The following is a 21,808-nucleotide window of genomic DNA, read 5'->3' as shown; positions in this document are numbered from 1 at the left end:
TGGAAGCTTTCTTGACATGCTAAACATTTGGCCAAAACGTGATGTGAACAGAGCCTAAGAGATAGCTACATTTAAGTGGCTGATGATTGGCTGTTCCCATGTAAGTCCCACTCAGGGTAGTAGAGAGGCTTTGCATGATCTCAGAGTGGTGCCTGTATGGCACATTACAGTATTAGGCTGGATTCACACGAGCGTGTTCGGTCAACGATATACGGTCCGTATGTCGGCAGTATTTCCCGGACCGAACGCACTGCAGGGAGCTGGGCTCTTATCGTCATAGTTATGTATGACACTAGGAGTCGCTGCCTCGATACGGGAAAACTGACCTGTACTGTAATCATGTTTTCAGTACGTGACAGTTTTCCCGCAGCGAGGCAGGGACTCCTAGCGTCATAGTTACCTGGAGTATATCACGGACCGAACACACTCGTGTGAATCCGGCCTTAGGGCTCTTTTACACGGGCCAATGATCAGGCGAACCAGTTCTCATAATAACGATCGTTCCTGATCATTTCTTTGCGTGAACAGGACAGTGATAAGCTAACAAACAAGTAAATGCTCGTTCATCGGCTGATAAGATCTTTTATGTGGCCCAAAAAATGGTCACTTGTCTGCAGTGTAGACGGGGATGTGCCGCCAACAAGATTCAAATGTATAAATGATCATTCGTCCACATGCATCCGATCATTGCTCCATGTAAATGCTATATCGTCAATTGACACTCGTTTACCGGACAGAAAATATACCCGTGTAAAAGGGCCCTAAGACTCCTGAATGAAAGCAAGCCAGTAGTGTGGAACCCTGAAGACAGATATACAACCAACCTTGTTTATAACTTACGCTGTGATACTGGGGGTAATTTTTTAAGACTGGCATTACATATGCCATTCTTAATCTAAAGAGTGGTGTAAAGTGCGTGCACGCCTCTTAATGTATTTGTTGCACTTGTGACTGCCCATGCATCAGAAAGTCGAATCGAAGGCGGAAATTATAGTGAATGTCTTAGGAAACAAGAGGCCCCGCCCCTTTTGCTGAGCCACGTTCCTTTTTTAAAAGTGGCAGGTCTGGCGTAAATGTATAACAAGTTTATTTTTTTCTACCGCAAAATGTGACCTTTTATGCATTTGCGACTTTCTACACCAGAAAACTGCCGTAAAAGGTTTAATAAGTTTCTCCCATTATCTTTAGCACTAGCCCTGAGAACAATCATTTTTTTTTTCTTTTGCTGTAATGAACTAACTAACTAAATAAAAGAGAATTTAAAATCAGTGTATAAAGGAGTGAATATTTTAATACTCAGTCACAGTTTTATTACGCTCTCCTTTAACTTTTCCCAACTCTAAAATGAGCAGTTTTCTTTTAAACTGCGATAATGTTACCAGCGCATGAGCCTACGCAAGGTACAATCAGACACTGACAGTAGGAGATGTAGTCTAAATTGATGTTTCTGGGAAGAAATTACATGGCAGAATTGTCATTGCTACACTTAACTCATAAATGCTTGTGCCCTTTAGTCCTCCACCTACTCTGCGGTACATTAATTATAGAAATAAACAAGCCCGTTTATAAAAATGTTCTAAGAAAAGTTTGCACTTTAAAAAAATTGGAGACAGTTTTAATAACAATGTAACAATTAGCAAAAAAATGAAAAGATTCATTACAACGAACTTGTTAAAAAGGAAACGTAATTATGGAAATAACTTGGGCATAATTAAATGTAAATTGTGTATCAGTGAGACAGGACTGCAGGGCAACACTATGCTGCTAACCTGAGTCGAGGTAACGCATTAATTACAGACATTGGATGAAGAATAAAATAACAAATACTGAAATGTTCTGCAGTGTCTAGCTAAAAGGAGAATATATTAGTATATTGAGGACTGGATTATATGGAGGGCACATGGGTCACATGCCTTGGGGTCCACAATACCTTGAGAACCGAGAGGGCTTCCACCATTCATCCTTCTTTCCCAGCATTTTCTAGTTACACCCCAGGCAGTCACAATTTATATTGATAGTGCATACACTGCTCACCTCTGGGACCCCCACCTCTCAGGAAGATGGGGTCCCCTGATGGTCGTGCATTGATCTTATACACCTAAGAGTGAAGAGGTGGCCACGCATGTCTGTGACTATTTTGAAATCTAAGGGAGTTGCTGCCTTGGCTACCTCCATAACTCAAAATTTATGCTTTTTTACCTAAATGAAGGCATAACATTTTGGAAAGAAAAGAAGGTGTAGTCGAAGAAAGAGAGGGAAAAAGAGAAGGAAAAGGAGGAGGAAAAGGAGGAGGAAAAAAGAAAAGAAGAAGGAAAAGGAGGAGGAAAAGGAGTAAAAGGAAAAGGAGGTGGAAAGGAAAAGAAGGACGGGGAAAAGGTAGAGGAGGAGAAGGAGAAGGAGGAAAAGGAAGAGGAGGAGGAGGAAGAGGAAAAGGAAGAGGAGGAAGAAGAGGAAGAGGAGCAAGAGGAAAAGGAAGAGAAGGAAGAGGAGGAGGAACAGAAGAAGAAGGAGTAGGAGATAAGAGGAAAGAGAAGAACATTTACAATTTACTGAAATTATTTCAAGCTCATCAGTTTCAGAATGAACATAATTCTGTCCATTACTATCATTTCATGTTATTATTATTTTTTAATACCTCCTACTTTTCAAGAATCCCACGTAAACTATGAATTTAATGTAGACTTCTAAATTATAGATAAGAAGATGTTCCATCCAGTGCCACATGACTGCACAAGCCAAAACACTCACACGAGATATTTTAAGTAGTCGGAAAACCCCTTTCAAGCTACGTTTGCTTTGCACTATATAAACATAAGGTTCCATTCATTGATCTTTAACATACATGACTTAGAGGTTTATTATGGAGTCTTAGAAGGATATCAATAAGGATATATTTACATGCGGAAGATTTCTTGCAGAAATTACTCCAACTAAAAATAGAATCCACATACTGTATCTTAATAGGGTTATTTCTACAGCATGTGCATGGATTTCTACAAGCCCTATTCCGATGAATGGAACAGTTCTAGAAATATCTGCAACAAATCTGCAGTGTGTGAATATGCCCTACTAATTTCTATATGTGTGAATAACTGTCTGTTGTGTTTGATAATAAGTTTTATGGTTGACTCAAGGGGATTAACTAAAGTGGATGCAGAGGTTCTGGTCACAGCCAAGCCCTGGAACTTGAGTTGGCCCAGCAGGTCGCTTTTTCCTAATATTATAAATGGCACGTCATAGTTGGGGAACCTGCTACAGATTTTCCATTGGGGCCCAGGCTCTCCAAGTACTAAGCAATTTCCTTTCATAATTCTGCATAGATACAATGTAATTTTCATTTGTGCTTTCCTGTTTCCCTAAGGCTGGGTTCACACGACCTATTTTCAGGCGTAAACGAGGCATATTATGCCTCGTTTTACGTCTGAGAATACGGCTCCAATACGTTGGCAAACATCTGCCCATTCATTTGAATGGGTTTGCCGACGTACCGTGCAGACGACCTGTCATTTACGCGTCGGCAAAGAAGTGCAGGACACTTCTTTGCAACGTAATTTGAGCCATTCTTCATTGAATTCAATGCAAGGAGGAGCTTTTACCTCTGAAACGACGCAGCTGTTTTCTCCTGAAAACAGTCTGTCTTTTCAGACGTCAAAGGAAGCTAGCGTGTGCACATACCCTAAATGTGAGTTTATTGTGGTGAACATAGGATTACTTTATGGTCTACTGGAAATGAAGAAAACCAGCGATGAGTGTACAGATCAATCACAATCTTCATATGTATCTTTGGCATTTTGCAGCTCTTTACAAACTTTGAGAGAGGCAGAAGATTGAAGAACTGTGAGATGTGATGTCTGAGAAGGTCACCTAGGTTTACCTTGAGTTTACGGTCTTTTCTTGATAGATTTATAGAAAGGTCAAATATTCTAGACTTAGTTTGCACACATGGACTACTACATGAGGCACCCGATATGAATGTAGCTTACTTCTTGTTTGTTTTTAATATTTTTATGCTCTTTTTGTTGTAGGTAATACATTTTGCTTGACCTAGTGGCCCTATCTTATCTGCTGTTTCTTTCTTTATCAGATTTTCGCCCAATTGATAAAGCTATTTGCTGTGTTTGCCCTTTCTGGAGATTTAGTATAATGGTGTCACGTTATCTGGGCTATAATAAACTGGAATAATCTTGAAAGAGAAAAGAGTGGTTGTAAATGCTGGTAAATCTTGTTTGTAGCTAGAGGGACACCGAAAAAAACAAACGGGAAGAGCATTAAACATATCAAGTACTATGCTGCTAGTTAGAAATAAATTCATGACTGAATATTGTTTATGGTCCATTCTCTTTGTGGATTTACTTCTTTATCAAATTATAATACATGTGAGTGGTTTGTAAGTATTTATATGAACATCACAGATCGCTTTGACAGGAAGTTTCTTCTCCTGTGTCAACCACTGATTGACTAACCCCCTCTCTCATTATAAAGGGGTTATTCAGCAACTGCAGTGTGTATTATACAGTTCTGCTTACCAGCTGCTGCAGAACATCATAATCCACACTTTACATGCTACAGGCAGTATTTCTGAAAATGATGTGAGTGTTTGATATCAATCAATGGTAGACAGGAATCTCCCATTTAGGCTTCGTTCACATCTGCGTTGGTGTCCCGTTCGGAGCTTTCCGTCAGAACGTTGTTTTGCCGGAAGCAATAGCGAAGCAATAGCAGTAGTAGTCGACTACACTATTGCTTCCGGCAAAACTGGTGCACAACAGAGACAACCGGAAACCATGGGCACCGGATCAGTCACCATTGAAATCAATGGTGATGGAAACGGAAACCTCTGGTTTTCGTTTGTGTATATTCAGAGTCCCGTTCTGACGGAACGCTCCGACGGAACGGGACCCCAATGCAGATGTGAACAGAGCCTTACTTCAGCAGCTGAGGTCTGTCTTATAAGGAATATTGTAAGCCCCTACTATAAATTATAAAGAAAATTAGACTTCTCCTTGTTTGTGCTTTTATAGGATCACTTAACTGGACTTAACTTAATTGGTGACGTCATATTCTTATATTCTGCAGTAAGGGGTACATTATCCCTTTTTTTCAGCTGTGTATAGAATAGTTGTGTCAGGGTGATGATTTAAAGGCAATTTCCATAGACATAAGAATTCTATCTTCTATTGCTGGTATTCTTTTAACCAATTTAAAAAGTAGGTTCTCAAGGTAGATTAATTGGGTTAGATTTTTCATGGTTGACTGATGATTATTGTTTTCCTTATAGCAATAAATGGCACCAAAGTTGCCCTAAAGGCAATGTGGGAGGAATTTATTAACCTGTGCATGCCAGTCACAATTTCCTAGAAAAATTGAAGAGTAATCGTGGCTTAGCAGAAAAGGGCCACCCTTGGCCCAGCAAATTTCCTGGCGGAAATCTATGCCAGCTCCTCCTATGACAAGTTAGGTCTGTAGAAACTTGAGTGGCTTGCACAGAACCTTGACCTTAACCCTATCCAACAACTTTGGGATTAATTTCAATGTCAATTGCTATTTCTGAGTGTGAACTAGACCTTCTCCTCCAACATCAGTGTCTAACCTCACAAATGCTCTTTTGGACAAAATCCCATAGAGACACTCCAAAATCTGGTGGAAAGTTTTCCAAGAAGAGTGGAGGCTGTTATAGTCTCAATGGGGTGTCCAACTCCATATAAACGGCCTTGGTTTTTGAATGGAATGTAAAACAAGCTCATATAGGTGTGATGGTCAGGTGTCCAAATATTTTTGGCCATATAGTGTATATTATGGGAATATAGCATGCAATATGAACTGTATTACAAATAATACAACACAGTCAAGCTGCTGCTCATATAGTAAAAATTATATAAAACCTCAGTTATAGTAACAACGGTCCAATCTCCAGGTTGGTCCACTGTTCTCTGGGACGTTACTATAAGGGGTGCAGAGGTGGCAGTCACATGTGGGCCCTGTTGCCTCAGGATACCTAATAGCCCCTCTACTACATAAGAAGAAACCAGTATTATAAATGTCATATCTTAAATGGGCGGCCCTGTAACAGATTTTTGATTGTGCCCCATGAGATTCAAGTTACATCTCTGATCACTCTACAGTACTTGGGATTGTATAGAAGCAAAATGAAACTATTGAAGGTCATTTTGAAATTTAATGAATCCAAAAGTCTATATAAAAAAAAAATTAATCCAGAGACAGGGCCACACATTCTGACGATTGTAATAAACACACATCTCAGGCAAACCAGCTGATCAGATATGTGAAATTTTAATAATATTTTAAACAGCATACAAAGCAGTAATTTAACGTATCATCACATTTTGTTACATAAGGGTGTTAGTTACAGACCACAAAGGCCATACTCTATATTTACATTTAATAGAAAATATGTACAATTATTACAGGATATAGACAGTTATTTAAGATATATTCAGATATGAACACATTTACAAAATACTGCCTCAAGAGATTACGTTAATTCAGGTTACTAGTGGTAGCACTGAAGGTAGAACTACCTCCAGAATTGTACTTGGATGTACATACAGTATTTAATCACATAATTAAAAATCCATTCCCTTTTTAGTTTCATGAGTTTAGATAACATCTCTACAAAGTTAACAAAAACCACAGGTCAGATCATCCACAGGGCATGTAATAGCCTCTGTTAGAGTCAAACCTTTATATAAGTCTCCAAGATTCTATAAACCAGATCAAGGTATTGTATGGATCACTACCATCACATATCCAAAATACAAGGGCTAAAGGAAATGTGCACAATTGCAACCAATAGTTTATCACTTCAGTGCATCCAAAATACAAGTATTAGCAACTTTGCAAATAGCTTTGATAAAAAAAATACCTCATTGTTTCTTGCCTACAGATCCTATGCAAACCTATGTGTCTCCATGGTTACAGACTACAAACTCTGTGTGTAGTCTGATCATATTTCCCTCTTGTTGGTAATTTACTGCTTGTGGGTTAGCAAAAAAGGGGGCAGAGGGAATGAAGTACTGTCGAGGCAAAAAGCATGGTAAGGATGTGTTGGGCGTCACTGGAGGCCTGATCAGAAAGCCCACACTAGAAGGCATGTCTGACTATGGGCTGTAGTGGCGAATCGGCGCATCTCATACTTCACACCCCCAAATGTCACGGGAGGTGTCTCTCTTCAGGGGGAAATACCTGTGTAAATAGGATAGGGCATTACCGAAAAGTGATGAGGTCAGACACCATGAACACGCGTCTATCACAATATGGGCCACACATGTACCACGAACCTCCCTTGCCCCTGCAAGGCCATTTATGGCAGTTATAGCTCCAGCGGATTTTATAGCATTTGTTAACCGACAGAAGGGCTGAAGGGCCAATCTCCCCTGATGAATTTAGCCCAAAAAGAAACACGTGGGGAGAAATAATCAATACTTAATACTAAGGAGAGGTTACCCAGTCCCCTTGTGATGAGCAATGGAGCATTTGTTTTGACAAAGGTACAGCGTAAATAGCTGTTCTCTTTTTTTGTACAATTTCATTAGTTTGGGAGATATTTTTGAATGTACCACCAGATGTCTTCATATGTACATATGTGAGATCGAAGAAGAAATCAACTTCTAATGAACATTGAAATATATGTTTAAAAGTCTTTAATGTGTAAACACTGCGTAAAACACTTTTAAGGAATTAACAGTACGTTTTAAGGAATTCTATTTTCATTCCAGTGATTTTTTGACAATTGTGAAGGATTTTACAAAGATACATCTTTAGTGATAGATTGGTGAAATTCACTGTTTTTCAATTAGCCATCATAAGATCAAGATATAGACTCAATGGCTCTGTGCAGTACACCAACAACCTTGGTTGCATAGTTTTCCACATGGTAATAAAGGAACAATCTGTCTTCTCGAATAAACCTACTCGATTTTTGGGTTACATGATGAGAATGATATATAATTAACAGAAATACACTAAATTTCACTTCGAGATAGTGGAGCTTTATATAATATGTCTATGAGGGGTTATACCTGCTGGCACAGAGTAGAGTTTGGAGGGTGCTGAACATGATTTTCGCAGTCCTTCATAATAGATGCGCAGGTAGTGCTTTAGTGTTGTCTAGCACTCTTGATATTATGGTGTAAAGGGGTTTGAAGATCCTTTTGTATAATATTTAGCTCTGGGACTCCTGCTTTGTGTGTACAACCAGGAAAGTCAAATGCAAGAATCCTGGTGGCCTATGATTGCCACTAGGGGGAGCAAACTGAAAACAGATTCATAGGATTGCATTATAATAGGTATACTGTAATAAGCTTTTTATTTTCTTTAACTTCTACTAACCTTACCCTATCATTTAGGTTTTCTAGAAATAGGGATGTTACATGCTCTGCCGAATTTGTCTTAACACATGGGCAAATCATTTACAGTATATTGCATCTAATGTACCCTCATGACAAGGAGATGTATTGAGTAGTTTGCACTGGTTAGGCTCTGTTCATATCTGTGCTACAATTTCCATTATTCTGTTCCGTCAGAACAATAGAACAAAAACAAAACCGGAAGTGCACAATCCATCAAATGACGGAAACCAACGCCTCCCAATGGAACCCATTGACTTTTATTAGTTCCGTTGGGTTCCTGATATAGTTTCCGTCATGTGGCCGGACAAAATAGCGCTGCAGGCTGTTAATTCTTGTTCAGCAAAAATGTCAGTCTGTAACGGAGACTCCTAATGGATTTACTGATGCAGATGTGAACATGGCCTTATAGGAATTCTTTACAAAATGTTACCAAAATGCAAAGTAGTGAAAACAAGTGATTGTATTTTTTTTTAAATTAATAACTGAGAGCCAGGTGATAATTGATGATTCTGGGAAAACCCCTTTAATTTGTGTTTTCTATTGCATGCTAATGTGTTTACAATATAAATTTGAATTAACCCTTTAAAGATATGCCTCGTACATGTACCTGGCAGCCATTAAGGGGAAGTATGGAGTGTGCTCACAGGATCCCTACAACCATTCCATCACTACTGACAGTAATTGCTGTTTCTGTGAACCCATTTTAGGTAGGTGTACTGAATGAGGGAATTTCTGTGAAAAGTCGAGATCCAAAAAAAGTGTCTTCAACAGTGAATTAAGTAAACAGATCAAGGGAGAGTAAGCACATGAGGAAACATACAACATACAGCAAATCAATGGGGGACTTTTACTGAGCAAAATGCTCCAGAATTTTGGCACAAATTGCTCAAAAAATGTGGCGTACATGGTGTGCCAAATTTATTATGTCCAAAGCAGAAAAAATCGAGGCCCTCACCGACTTGGCAATGAATTTCTTTTATTCAGGATCTTGGTCTAAATGATGTGGAACAAACCTACGGCTGTTTCACATGCAAACACGCATTGTCAAGGCCCTCGAGAGGTTTGTTCCACATCATTTAGACCAAGATCCTGAATAATAGAAATTAATTGCCAAGTCGGTGAGTGCCTCGATTTTTTTTCTACTTTGGATTTCAAGTTGTACGTGCTGTACTAGTCGATGAGCACCCCGTGGGCATACTGGCTGCCGTTATTCATCAGTGTGCATAGCGCCAATGTGAGCCTCCACTCAACTATCAATTTCTGGTTCAACAATGCCAGCCCCTTTTCCTTCTCCCTTTAATCTATCCAAATCTATTATGTGTTTTAGACATATTTTGCATCTTAACAGTTTTGAAAAATGTTCAGAAAAGTCACACATGCCACATCAACGCCAACGTTTTCTCAAAATATTGATGCAAAGTACACAAGCCAAGAGGTGGCATAAGGAAGAGAAAAGTGTCTAACATGTTTAGCAAGATGAGCCAAATTTATCATGCAATGTGCACCATTTTTATTATTTTGGCGCAGTTTTTGCTTGTCTGGCTTGATTTCATCATGTCTAAATCCAGGATATAATTAATAAATCTCCCCAGTATGTTTTTGTGAAGGTTTAATCCCAGATCTAAATATAAAACAAACAAACAAACGATAAAACATTAATAGCTTTTGATTGGTGTCTTTGAAGCATCACGTGGTCATTTTAGATAACCATTTTCTGTTTTTAAACAGTTATAAGTACTAATTTATTTGGTTATTTAATTTTTACTTAATTTTATTTATTTACTGTTCAAAAATATTGTAAGTACAGTATACTTCTGGAGGTGTGAATGCAGAGAAAAGCATCAGTAATCATTCGCACATCACAGATGGATCGAACACACGAGAAGTATGTCTTTCCTTCTGTGTACACAGCCGTATTAAGGCTCCTTGCAGCAGCCAAATATTTAGGAAGGAAACAGGTTTCTGCCCATCAGATCAGGCAAGCCATAAGGCCGGGTTCCCACGGGGCGGATACGCTGCGTAAAAATCACTCAGCATATCCGTCGTGGTGCGGTTTTCCGAATAGAATATCCGCTGCGGAAGAAAGCCGTTCATACTTACCCCCTCCCTCCTCTGACGTCCGCTTCATCCTCCCTGGATGACATTTCAGGCCATTTGACCCTGCAGCCTGTGATTGGCTGCAGCGGTCACATGGGATGCAACATCATCCCAGGAGGCCGGACTGCAGGAAGAAGGAGGGTGTTCTGGGTACATATGATTTATGCGAATACGCCGCAAAACTTGCAACACTTGGCTTTCTGTTGCGGGTTTTGCATCCGCATTGAATCCAATTGGGAAAATCCGCAATGGAAAATCAACAAAAACGCAGCATATATTGACATGCTGCGGAATTAAATTCCGGACCTCAGGTTAATTTATTAACATTTATGCTTGGTTTGGCTTAAAATAAGGCATCAAAAACTGCACCATACTGCTGTGTGTGAACAGACCTGTTATACATTAACCACCATTATAAAAATATATGCTCTATCAGGTCATCTGTCTGAATAATAATTTATGTTTGTGTTGCATAAACTCTTAGATGTAGAAAATTGTGAATATACAATTCCAGTAAGCGTTTGCAATTGAGTATGAACATATTTATTTAAATAGAGTACAGGCAGTTAGTAAAAAATACAGACAATTCAAGATTTACCTACAGCATTACATAAACCGAAAAGGTTGCTATGGGACTCCCTGCCTCAAGGATTACACTATACACTATACAGTAGGTCAAGAAAAGGAAAATACATAAAATGCAATATACAAATATTATATACAGGTTCATTGCAACATAAGAATCTTATATACATATTATGATGTACACAGTACACCAAATGTCATACAGGGTCACTATCTAAATGCAAATTTTATATCTAAAAAAGAAAAAAATCTGGATGTAATCATTCAAACTAAACAAATTTTGTGTGCTTTTTTCAGTAATATAGATTCTATTAATATGATATACTAACAAAGCATTGTGGCAAAATAACATAGGTTTCCGGGTCTCACGTGGCTGTTGGGAATACAGTATTGGTGAAATGTTAGTCAGCGATAGGGGGAATCACCACATCTTTCTCTACATGAAATTACTATTATTGAAATTGTGATTTCAGCCTATACTATTTGATGGATCAAAAATAATATTTTTCTGTGGTTCTTGGTTCCTGAATATGTTATGTCGTGCTTGACATGTAGTTAAAAATTTGTTTTAGCTACCATTTTCTTTACGTTTTAGGTTTACTTTAAAATGGCTTTCAATAAATACGAAATGATCCTAAGCATAAACACATTTGTCATATACTCTGATAAACTTCATTAGCAATCATGCTGTGTAGTCTGGACCTCCCCCTATAACAGCAATCTGACTGTGTAGACTGGAGCCCCCTTTAACAGCAGTCTAGTTGTGTAGTAGGGACCTCCCTCTATAACAGCAGTCTAGTTGTGTAGTAGGGACCTCCCTCTATAACAGCAGTCTAGTTGTGTAGTAGGGACCTCCCTCTATAACAGCAGTCTAGTTGTGTAGTAGGGACCTCCCTCTATAACAGCAGTCTGGCTGTGTAGTCTGGACCTCCCCCTAATAGCAGTCTAACTGTGTAGTTTTGTCCACAGCAGCAGCCTTACTATGTAGCCTGGACTATCACTATAAGAGCAGTCTGGCTGTGCAGTCTAGTGCACCAACTATAACAGCAATATAGCTGTGTAGTTTAATGTTGCTTCTATAATAGAGGTATATCTGTGTAATTTGTACTATTACTGATGAGTTAATTATATTTACCATCTATTCCTTAAAATCAGGGGTGCAGCTGTAGGGGATGCAGAGATAGAAGTATTACCTAGACCTTGGTGCCTAAGGGAGTCTAAAGGTCCCTTTGCCACATAAAAACACACCAGTATTATAAGTGGCTCATTGTAGATTGGAGACTCTGTAACAACTATTGCATTACAAGTTATCTTCTACCCAAAATACAAATTACCCTGTTTTGCAAGTGGATCTTAAATCTAGCAAATCAATTCTACCATCTCTACCCCTGTAATCAGAGTTAATCAAGTGGCGTAACTACCGGTGTAGCAGCTATTGCTATGGGGCCCGCCGCAGAAGGGGGCCAGTGCCACCTGCTGGCACAGGTCCCCTCATGCCCGGGGATGCCGCTATGGCTGCTACAGCGGTAGCGACGCCACATTCAGTAATATCTGTGTCCTTACATTGTAGATACTGTTGAACACTATGGCAGAGCACTATGGCAGTTCGGCCTGCAGACTATCAGTCGTGGGGACATAATCCCTACGCAGGTGGCGTGATAACATCACTGGATCACGCTACCCTACACAAGGATCCCGTTGGGGTTGTGGAGCAGCTCCATTTGTCGCTAGAACGGGGCCAAGGTGATTAGAATTTTTTGTTTTAGTTGTTTGGGGGGCACTGTCTACAAGGGGGAGGTGGGGGGCTGTATAGCACTGTCTACAAGGGGGACATGGGGGAATTATCTACAAGGGGGGAAGGGACACTAACTACAGGGGGGCTGTGTGGCACTATCTACAATGGAGCGTGACACTATCTACGGCGGGGCATGACACTATCTACAGGGGCCTGTATGACAGTATCTACAGGGGGGCTGTATGGCACAATCTATGGGGGGCTATATGGCACTAGCTACGGGAGGGGCTGTATGGCACTATCTACGGGGGGGCTGTATGGCACAATCAAGAAACGGGGATGTATGTCAAAATCTACAGGGGGGCTATATGGCACAATTTACAATGGGCTGTATGGCACTATCTACGGCTGTATGGCACTATTTTACAAGGGGTCTGTATGGCAGAATCTACAGGGGGGACTGTATCGCACAAACTACAGGGCGGGCACTATCTACAAGGGGAGGACTGTGTGTGGCACCCAGGGAAGGGGAGGGGAGGCCCAGTCAAAAGTTTGCTATGGGGCCAAGTCTTTTCTAGTTACGCGCCTGAGTTAATCTGTGTAGCCTGGAGTGTCTCCTAACTGCTCTTGACTGCTTCCTAGCAGTTGAGTGGGGGGATCTCAACTACATAGCCAGAAAGCTGTGGAGCAATCACCTGATTTTATTATTGTATTTTATTTTAGCTCAAACCAGTAGAAGATGAGACAAGAGGAAAAAAAGCTTAAAAGCTAAAAATATATTACAAATGTGATTTTTAGATTTAACAATTTTTAAACAAAAGTCACTTTTAAAGTGAACATATACTTTCATTGCATCTGCCATCTACAAACAGAGAATCAGTCATTTTATTGGAATGAACAGATAGTCAGATAGAACTATACTTTATAATGTTGCTCTGGTATTCCTACTGGGAGAGTATGAACAATTTACAAATGGGCACATCTATTCCCCTTGTGAAAGAGGCATGTTCCTGACACTAACCAATCAATGCTTAAGGTTTCAAACTATTTCCAAGACACAACCTATTGACAAGGCGAGTGGTAATGTTGACAGTTCCTCTTTAAAAAGGTGCAATCTGGTCCTATGGCCATAAGTTGGGCAGCTTTTTTGAAGTCTACTGAAAAAGATAAATGCAAACCTTCCATAGTTCTTGATATGTGAAATGTGTTGATTCATATCAGTTTTGTTGGCTTCATTATTTCCTGTGTGTATTATTTTATTCTAACTATATTGAGCATATGTGTCATCATCAGTGCAAAAATGTGCCATTTATATAAAAACGGCAACATTAATTCACTGAGAAAGCTGTATATAGACCCATTTCTGGTTAGTTGGTACTTACATTTATGGATCTAAGGTCATATATTAGGCTCGGTTCACATTGTTGTCCTTGACATTAAGAAAATTGAAGTCTGTAACGCTATTCTTGATGTTATAAAATACTAAAACTCAGAAGGAAACCTGACAGACCTCATTATAAGTCAATGGGATCCATCAGGAATCGTTGGGATCCGTTTGAACAAGGGTCTGGCGTAGCTCTTGTGACTTGTTATGAATGGAACCCATGACAGTAATGTTAACAGAGCCTAAGATCTGAAAATTCCCAATGGGAGAATGAGAACAGATTAGACCATACAGATGGTCCATGTATTGTACCACTCATTCCCTTTACAGCAAGAAACAGATATTTTGACAGACATATTCAAGTCTTCGTCATGGACATTTGAGACTTCAGGTTCATACAATATATAAACATCGGATGGGCTGAGGTATCTTTTTGCGATGACGGACCTTTTTTAAACTGTGGTCACGGGAATCAGATGAGAAAGAAGCTTTTTCGCTGACTATAGGTTTAGGTCATTCAAAGCGAATTTTTGTCTAATAGCAAAGCCATCAGTTTGTACAGTCTATGGACAAAGCAGTCAAATCGTTTCATGGCTTAGCATTTGTGGTAACATTACATATGCTTACATTGAGAGGGGAATCGCAGTTCTTGTCATTTTGGAGATCTTTATTTACTTTGTTTTGTTCATTGGAATTTGAACTTGTATTTGAAGGTACTACCATCCGGCCCTACAGGAAGAAGAAACATAATATATTAATGGGGGAAAAAAAAGCAATTGATTGATATGTAATATAGCTGACATAGTATATGATCTATCAGTTAAATGCATAGGAAATAATAAAAGTAATAATAATAGTGAACATAATCATTTAATGCGGCAAAATGCCCATTAGAACTTACTATCTAAAGGGGTTGAAGAGAGAGATAAAACCTAAAACAACCTAAGAGACATTGAGAGATCTTGCTCTGGTACATTACATCTTGGTGATATCACTGGTTTACAATTGATATACTGTGTTCTCCCGAATACTGGTACAAGCTACAAATTGATCCCCTCCTGGTAGCTATCACACTCCTCATAGCTGTCTGCCTTCTCCTACATGATTTTCATATTAAAGAATAAGTTGGGTTGAGGGTGATCTACATGTTATATAGCAGACCCAGCTTTATTGGGCAGAACTGCCCAGGCTGAGTGTTACACCCTCCCTACTAAATACTTACTTCATGCATAATATAAGAAAAACTCACTTAAAGGGCTTATCTACCTTAAAGGCTATGTAAACCTTTGAAAGCAATTTTTTTTAAATATAAAGATGTCTATCAGTGTGTTCGGTGAAACTTTTAAATTAGTTTTTATTAAAAATGATTTTTACTTTTTAAGATACAGCAGCTCGGTATTCTGTGTACAGAGCAGCTGAATCCTGTACCCGTCAGGTCCGCGTGAATGATGGGTTCAGTGTCAGCGGGTTGTGTGTGTCTCTGACACGCAGGATCGGGCTGTTATCGATCACATCTAATTCCATAACTTAGATGTGATAGAGTACAGGTGGATCCTGTGTGTCTCAGACACCCAGGACCCGTTGACACTGAACCCGTCAGTCCCTCAAACCTGACGGATTTAGGTTTTGGTGAACGATACAGCTGCTCTGTATACAGAATACAGAGCAGCTGTATCTCAAAAAGTAAAAATAATTTTTAATAAAAACTAATTTGAAAGTTGCACAACTGTTCATAACTTAAATGGTACATAAGTTACCATTGGTTCATAACTTACAGGTGGACCCTAATAGGGTATTTGAAAATGGGTTTTCCAAACCAGATTACCTCTTTAAGTCTACAGAGTTAGTATTAGTATATAGAGTCTAATTACAGCTCCTTAGAGAAGAACATTTCCAATATATGGAGGAAAACAGAACCTCTTTTCAAACAAAGTTTATCTAATACAATTTTTTTAGATACATTACTACACAACATTAAAGAGACTCTGTCACAACATTATAAGTGCCCTATCTCCTACATAAGGAGATTGGCGCTGTAATGTAGGTGACAGTAATGCTTTTTATTTAAAATCAATCTTTTTTCACAAAGTTAGGAGCGATTTAAGTTTATGCTAATGAGCTTTCTTAATGTGCAGCCTCATACACAAGCCCTAACATTACTAGTGTCCTGATAATGAATACACATGAAATCCAACCTGGACGTCATGTGTACTCAGAATCCTGACACTTCTGAATCTTTTTTTGTGAGATTCCAGCAAGTGAAACCAAATCTCATTTAGCTCCGAGATCTCCCGAGATTTCGTATCCGTTGCTGGAATCTCACAAAAAAAGAGTCAGAAGTGTCAGGATTCTGAGTACACATGACGTCCAGGCTGGATTTCATGTGTATTCATTATCTGGACACTGTAGTAATGTTAGGGTTTGTGTATGAGGCTGCACATAGTGATATATCTATATCGCTAGTGCAGTATAAATGAATGGAGAGGAGTGCATGATGCCGATTGGTCAGCGTCATGCACTCCTCTGTACAACGCCCACTTGGTCGAAAGTAAAAGTACGCCCACTTGGGCATTAAGAAAGCTCATTAGCATAAACAAATCGCTCCTAACGTTGTGAAAAAAGATTGTTTTTTTAAATAAAAAGCATTACTGTCACCTACATTACAGCGCCCATCTCCTTATGTAGGAGATAGGGAGATAGGGCACTTATAATGTGGTGACAGAGTCTCTTTAAAATGTATTTTTTTTGTATGCGCTTCATTGTCATATTTTACCCAACATAAAACTGCATGCCATACATACAGTAGGTGGCTGCTTATAAAAAAAGATGCACAATACATAAGGGCATACAAAAAACAATGTTTTTTTGTATAAGATCTATTGGCGTGTTACTGTTTTTTACCTCAAAACACCAATCAATTGAAAAATATAACCCTAGAGCACATTTCATTATGTGCCCTTATACTTTATGGACTCAGATATATAATGCCCACATTGAGCTTTCAAAAACTGTCCTGGGTATTAATATTTTTGACGAGTTACATTCCTTTTTTGCATCATTTTTGCTGTAAATTTCCTACACTTACATTACATATCTTCATGAGACTTTCAGACTTTTCAATTAAGACTGCAACTCTAAGAAATTCAAAGACTATCTACAAAAGTATCCTGAGAGATCAGCAACAAACAATTTTATAATATAGCGTTAGGGGTGATGCTTAGAAAATACCAAACATTCTCTTTTCCCATGGTCCAGTAATAGGTTATATACATATTCCATCAATGTTTTGATTTCTTACAACACTCCCAGCATTCCACTGTGCTAACTTGGCAACTTTTTGGTAACTTTGGTGACTTGTTTGATAGTTTCCTTTTTCTGTTATTCAATACAATAACAGTCATCAGAATTAGTTCTTCTGTCTTGCCAGTCTGGCCCACCAGAGCACCAAAGATCCAGAAGAAGACGTCCCCATTAGAATCTGTTTCGGGGCCAATTACTTGCTGCTAGGGTCTATTTGTTATAGGTTTCTCAAAAAAATGTTTAGACCTTATTCAAGATATGTGCATTCAAAGATACCAAAGTTTACAATGCAATTAAAAGTGGACGTGCATGTGTTCTATATAAATTGAGGGTGGGCACAAAAAGCTCCAGTCTAACACTGCTTTTGACTCATTTCACTCAACATTAGTTTTAAATCTTTATATGATTTACTCCAGCATAGTAGCTAGGGTTTCCTTCTCCCACTGTAGATATTCACAGTACAATATTATAGACCAGGGGTCTCAAACTTGGCCGGGTAAGTGGGCCGCACATAGAAAAAATGTGATGTTGACGGGCCGCATTACTTTCAAATTTGATACAATACAAAATTATTGTTAATCAATTCATTATTTGAATAACAATACTACATTACTATAATAATACCGCTAGGTTTAAACTTACCGGAAATTTGCAAGTTTACTCCACGTGCTTATTTTAACAATCCAGTTTTCCAGTTTAAGTGTTGCTAAATGCAGTCTAGCAGCTCAGTTGGCAGCGTTTGGCAGACACAAGACTGTCAAGATTGGGCAGCCACTTCTTAGATAGTGCCACAGTGCCCTCTGTAGATAATGCCACAGTGCCTCTGTAGATAATGCCACAGTGCCCTCTGTAGATATAGCTACAGTGCCCTCTGAAGATAATGCCCCCCCACCTATAGATCTTGCAACATAAGGTGCTGTTATTGGTTTATTGTTTACTGCACCAGTATAGATCATGTAGGTGTATATTCGCAATTATTATTAAAACATTTCTAAAACAGAGCAATATAATTTGGCTTAAGCTTTTGTGCCATACAGACCACAGGGAGTTGTAGTTTATTGCTGGTTTACATCTGGGAACAAAACAGTTGAACGCAGTACAAAAATGCTTTCAACCTCTAAAAGTTTGAACACCTAAAATAGCTAATAAAGATACAATGCCCTGAAAAGATTTCCTCCTTCACTTTCTCCTTGCATGCACCATACTGTCGTACTATTGAGAAACATGTAAGTGCCTTTCACAAAGTGAAATACTGCAGATTACATTCATTTTGATCTATAGAGCATTTGTAAAGACCTTTACCCATGATAAAATAACCACCTTTATACTCTAAATATATTTCTTTGTGCTGTACATGGAAAATTGTTCCACTTATAAGCAAAATATGCTCAAGCTGTTCAAAGACGAAAAAACTCTGATTATTGATTTTTGTCCATATAAGTAGGGTGATAGCTTAAGTCACACTTAAGTATGATAAAAGCACCTCTAATATGCTCTAAAGTTAGAAATTGCTATTTGTCTTGCTTTTTTTTGTGTGAAAAAGTAAAATAAAAAATGCAACTTTTATAGAACCACTCTATACATCCTATAAAAATGTGAGCAACAATAGGCAACAAAATACTACAAACAATGACTAGCCTCTTACAAGATTTGGTTTTGAGAATCAAATACTCTTTGTTGTTCTCTAGATTGTTATATATTTTCCATAAATCAGTTGTTTTATGCACAAACATGGAACTTTGTAATATATCTCATAAAGGAAAAGTGGCATCTTCATCATCTTCCAGCAGCCTTTAATTCTCCTTTCCCTGCCCGCAGCCTTCCTGTTTTCAATCAGAAACCTTCTCCGCAACCAAAAAATCCATATAGTATACAACAATAAATAGCGTCAGGGAGGAAGCGTGCAGGTGCAGTATCTCTCTCAGTGTGTGTCTAAGACTGCATATCATGAGAAGAGAGGGGACGCAGGAAGGGGGTTATCTTATTGGCTTAAATGGACACTAAGTTTTCAAACATCTTATTCTAATCTAATAGTATACCTGATATAAAACAACAATTTTTTAATTTACTCACTGTTAAAATGTAGTTTTATCCAAGCAAATTCTGTGTGAAGTTACTGCCACTAGGTGTCTCCCTTCTTGTAATTTGTTGTCCACCCCCTGTTGTCAAGGATTGGCCAACACTGGTTACAGAGCACAAGACACAGCGGCACGAGGTGTGGGTGTGTCACTTCACTTCCTGCTATATTAGTCTATGGAGAGGGAAGGGGAAGCAGGAGGAGGTAGCAGAGAGGGAGTGTTGATCAGCAACACACACTGCATGTAAGTCTATGGAGGAAAGAGGGGTGAGCAGGCAGAGGAAGCAGGAGCAAAGAGAAATACACGGATGTGATAGTAAGCTTCTTATGTCACACCAGTGCTGGATTCTCAGCTACACTGCTCATAACTGCTTTATAATCTCCCCCATGCTGATGCGGCTTATATATATATATATATATATATATATATATATATATATATATGTGTGTGTGTGTTAATCCTCATGTACACACATATGACATCTTATTCTGGAAGTCACCTGAAAAGGTAGGTACGTTTTAAAGCACACGTGGCAGATCTTATCTCAGGAAAGGACTATCCACTCTGCAAGAATGAATGTACATTTAATAAAAAGCGAAATAGCAAATAAAAAATTTCCTAAATCTGCAGGTTATGCACAACATTTTTGTACTACAGTACATCTAATACACGTCTGCAGCTTTCTAAAGAGCTTTGGCAAGACCTATGGAGCTCTACAAGTCCTCAAAGCTTTAGTTACCTGAATGCTACTATCCTGGAGATTGCCTGCTAAACTCACAGATGTTAGGAAATAGTACAATTGCCATGGCGAGCAAAGGCTTCAGAGGGGGATCTCTGGAACGGTGTGGTTTAAGTAAATGTCATGACAGCTAGAGCTCATGTGTCTGGGCTAAAGCTGAATTTGTTGTTTTTTTTGCCCAGAGTTAATCTTTAAGGCCTCATGCACACGACCGTAGCCATGTGCATGGCCGTGATTTTCGGGTCGGCCGGGGGCGGAGTGTCACCCGCAAATCGAGGGTCGTGCACATTATTTGCTATGAGCCTGGACCGCAGAATACGGCCGTAATAAGACTTGCCCGTTCTTTCTGCGGTCCGGGCTCCTGGGCCATGCACGGACCGTGAAAACCGCGGTCGTGTGCATGGCCCCATAGGAATGAATGGGGCCTGAATTCTCCCGTGGATTTTCGGGGGATTTGTGGCCGCAAAAGCACGTTCGTGTGCATGGGGCCTTAGCAAGATCAATAGGTCAGTTCAACACTTATCAAATCCCGATAGGCTACATACTTTATCTAGCATTCATTACATTTGTTTACTACTAAGTTTATGTTGACTTCATAAATATGTCATGTAAGATTTATTGCATCCTACCACATCATATATCACGTTCTCAAAGAAATCAGAATTTCTTGTTAATTTCAGGATTTCGATTTTCTTTTATACAAACAAATGCCCAGATATGATGAGACACACTTCGGATATATGTCTGTATAGATGTGAAAATTTTTTACAGTCAGAAAATGTCTCTTTGCTGGGTGTTGATAGTTGTCGCACAAAGATGCAGAAAGCTATTTGGTAAGAATTATGAAATGTTGAAATGGTTCTCCTGCAGCTGCGAGGCCAAAGATATCTAGTGCATAAATAAAATGAATGTATATGAGGATGTGTTATAGAAAATTGAAGAGAGGCGTTTATTGTATTCAAATTCTTAAACCATAACTGGATTATTTTTACATACTGAAATTTTTGCTATGATGGTGTGTTCGATTTTTGGAAATTTTGTCAAATTTTATGGGACACCCAAAGAGTTATTAAAACTGACGTGAAAGTTCGCTGTACCTTTAGTATTCCATTTCTTTTTAGTGTTCCTTCACCGTATGCTAATGAGCATAAAAGAGTAATATCCTCGTTCGAAAAGAGTCATATCTTCATTCCTCAAGCCTTTCCGAGTTTACCCCGCCTCCTTACTTTTGATTGACAGCTCCTCGCCTCCACCAGCACACACAAAATCCTGTTCTGGTGCGTGCGCACAACGGGACACCATAGCGGCGCATGCACAGTAACTAGATTTGAGGCCCGGACGAAGCAGGGTAGGGTATCGGACCATACATGATTGGTGCATGTGCGCTAACTCAGACAAGATTTTGGCATTCAAGGCAGGCCAGTTTTCCGTGGTGGGCGTGCATAAGAAGAGGAACAAATGAGACTGCCAGATTATAACCATAAAAGGTGCAAAATGTTTGAAGACCATTATTTATGGTCG

The 21,808-nt window shown here is 39.1% G+C and overlaps 1 protein-coding gene across 3 annotated transcripts in view; it reads right to left on the bottom strand.

Moving 5' to 3' along the window:
- Window positions 1–21,808, bottom strand: part of LUZP2 (leucine zipper protein 2) — a 374,406-nt gene that overhangs the window by 17,860 nt on the left and 334,738 nt on the right. For all 3 annotated transcript variants that reach the window (XM_075837712.1, XM_075837713.1, XM_075837715.1), the window contains one exon: window positions 14,798–14,899. In XM_075837712.1, coding sequence (XP_075693827.1) covers window positions 14,798–14,899 — 102 coding nt within the window. The remainder of the gene's footprint in view (window positions 1–14,797; window positions 14,900–21,808) is intronic.

The sequence above is a fragment of the Rhinoderma darwinii genome, chromosome 9 (assembly GCF_050947455.1).
Source record: "Rhinoderma darwinii isolate aRhiDar2 chromosome 9, aRhiDar2.hap1, whole genome shotgun sequence".
NCBI classification, from domain to species: Eukaryota; Metazoa; Chordata; class Amphibia; order Anura; family Rhinodermatidae; genus Rhinoderma; species Rhinoderma darwinii.
Note: the sequence above shows the minus strand (reverse complement) of the source record. Positions and strands in the feature narration are given on the sequence as shown.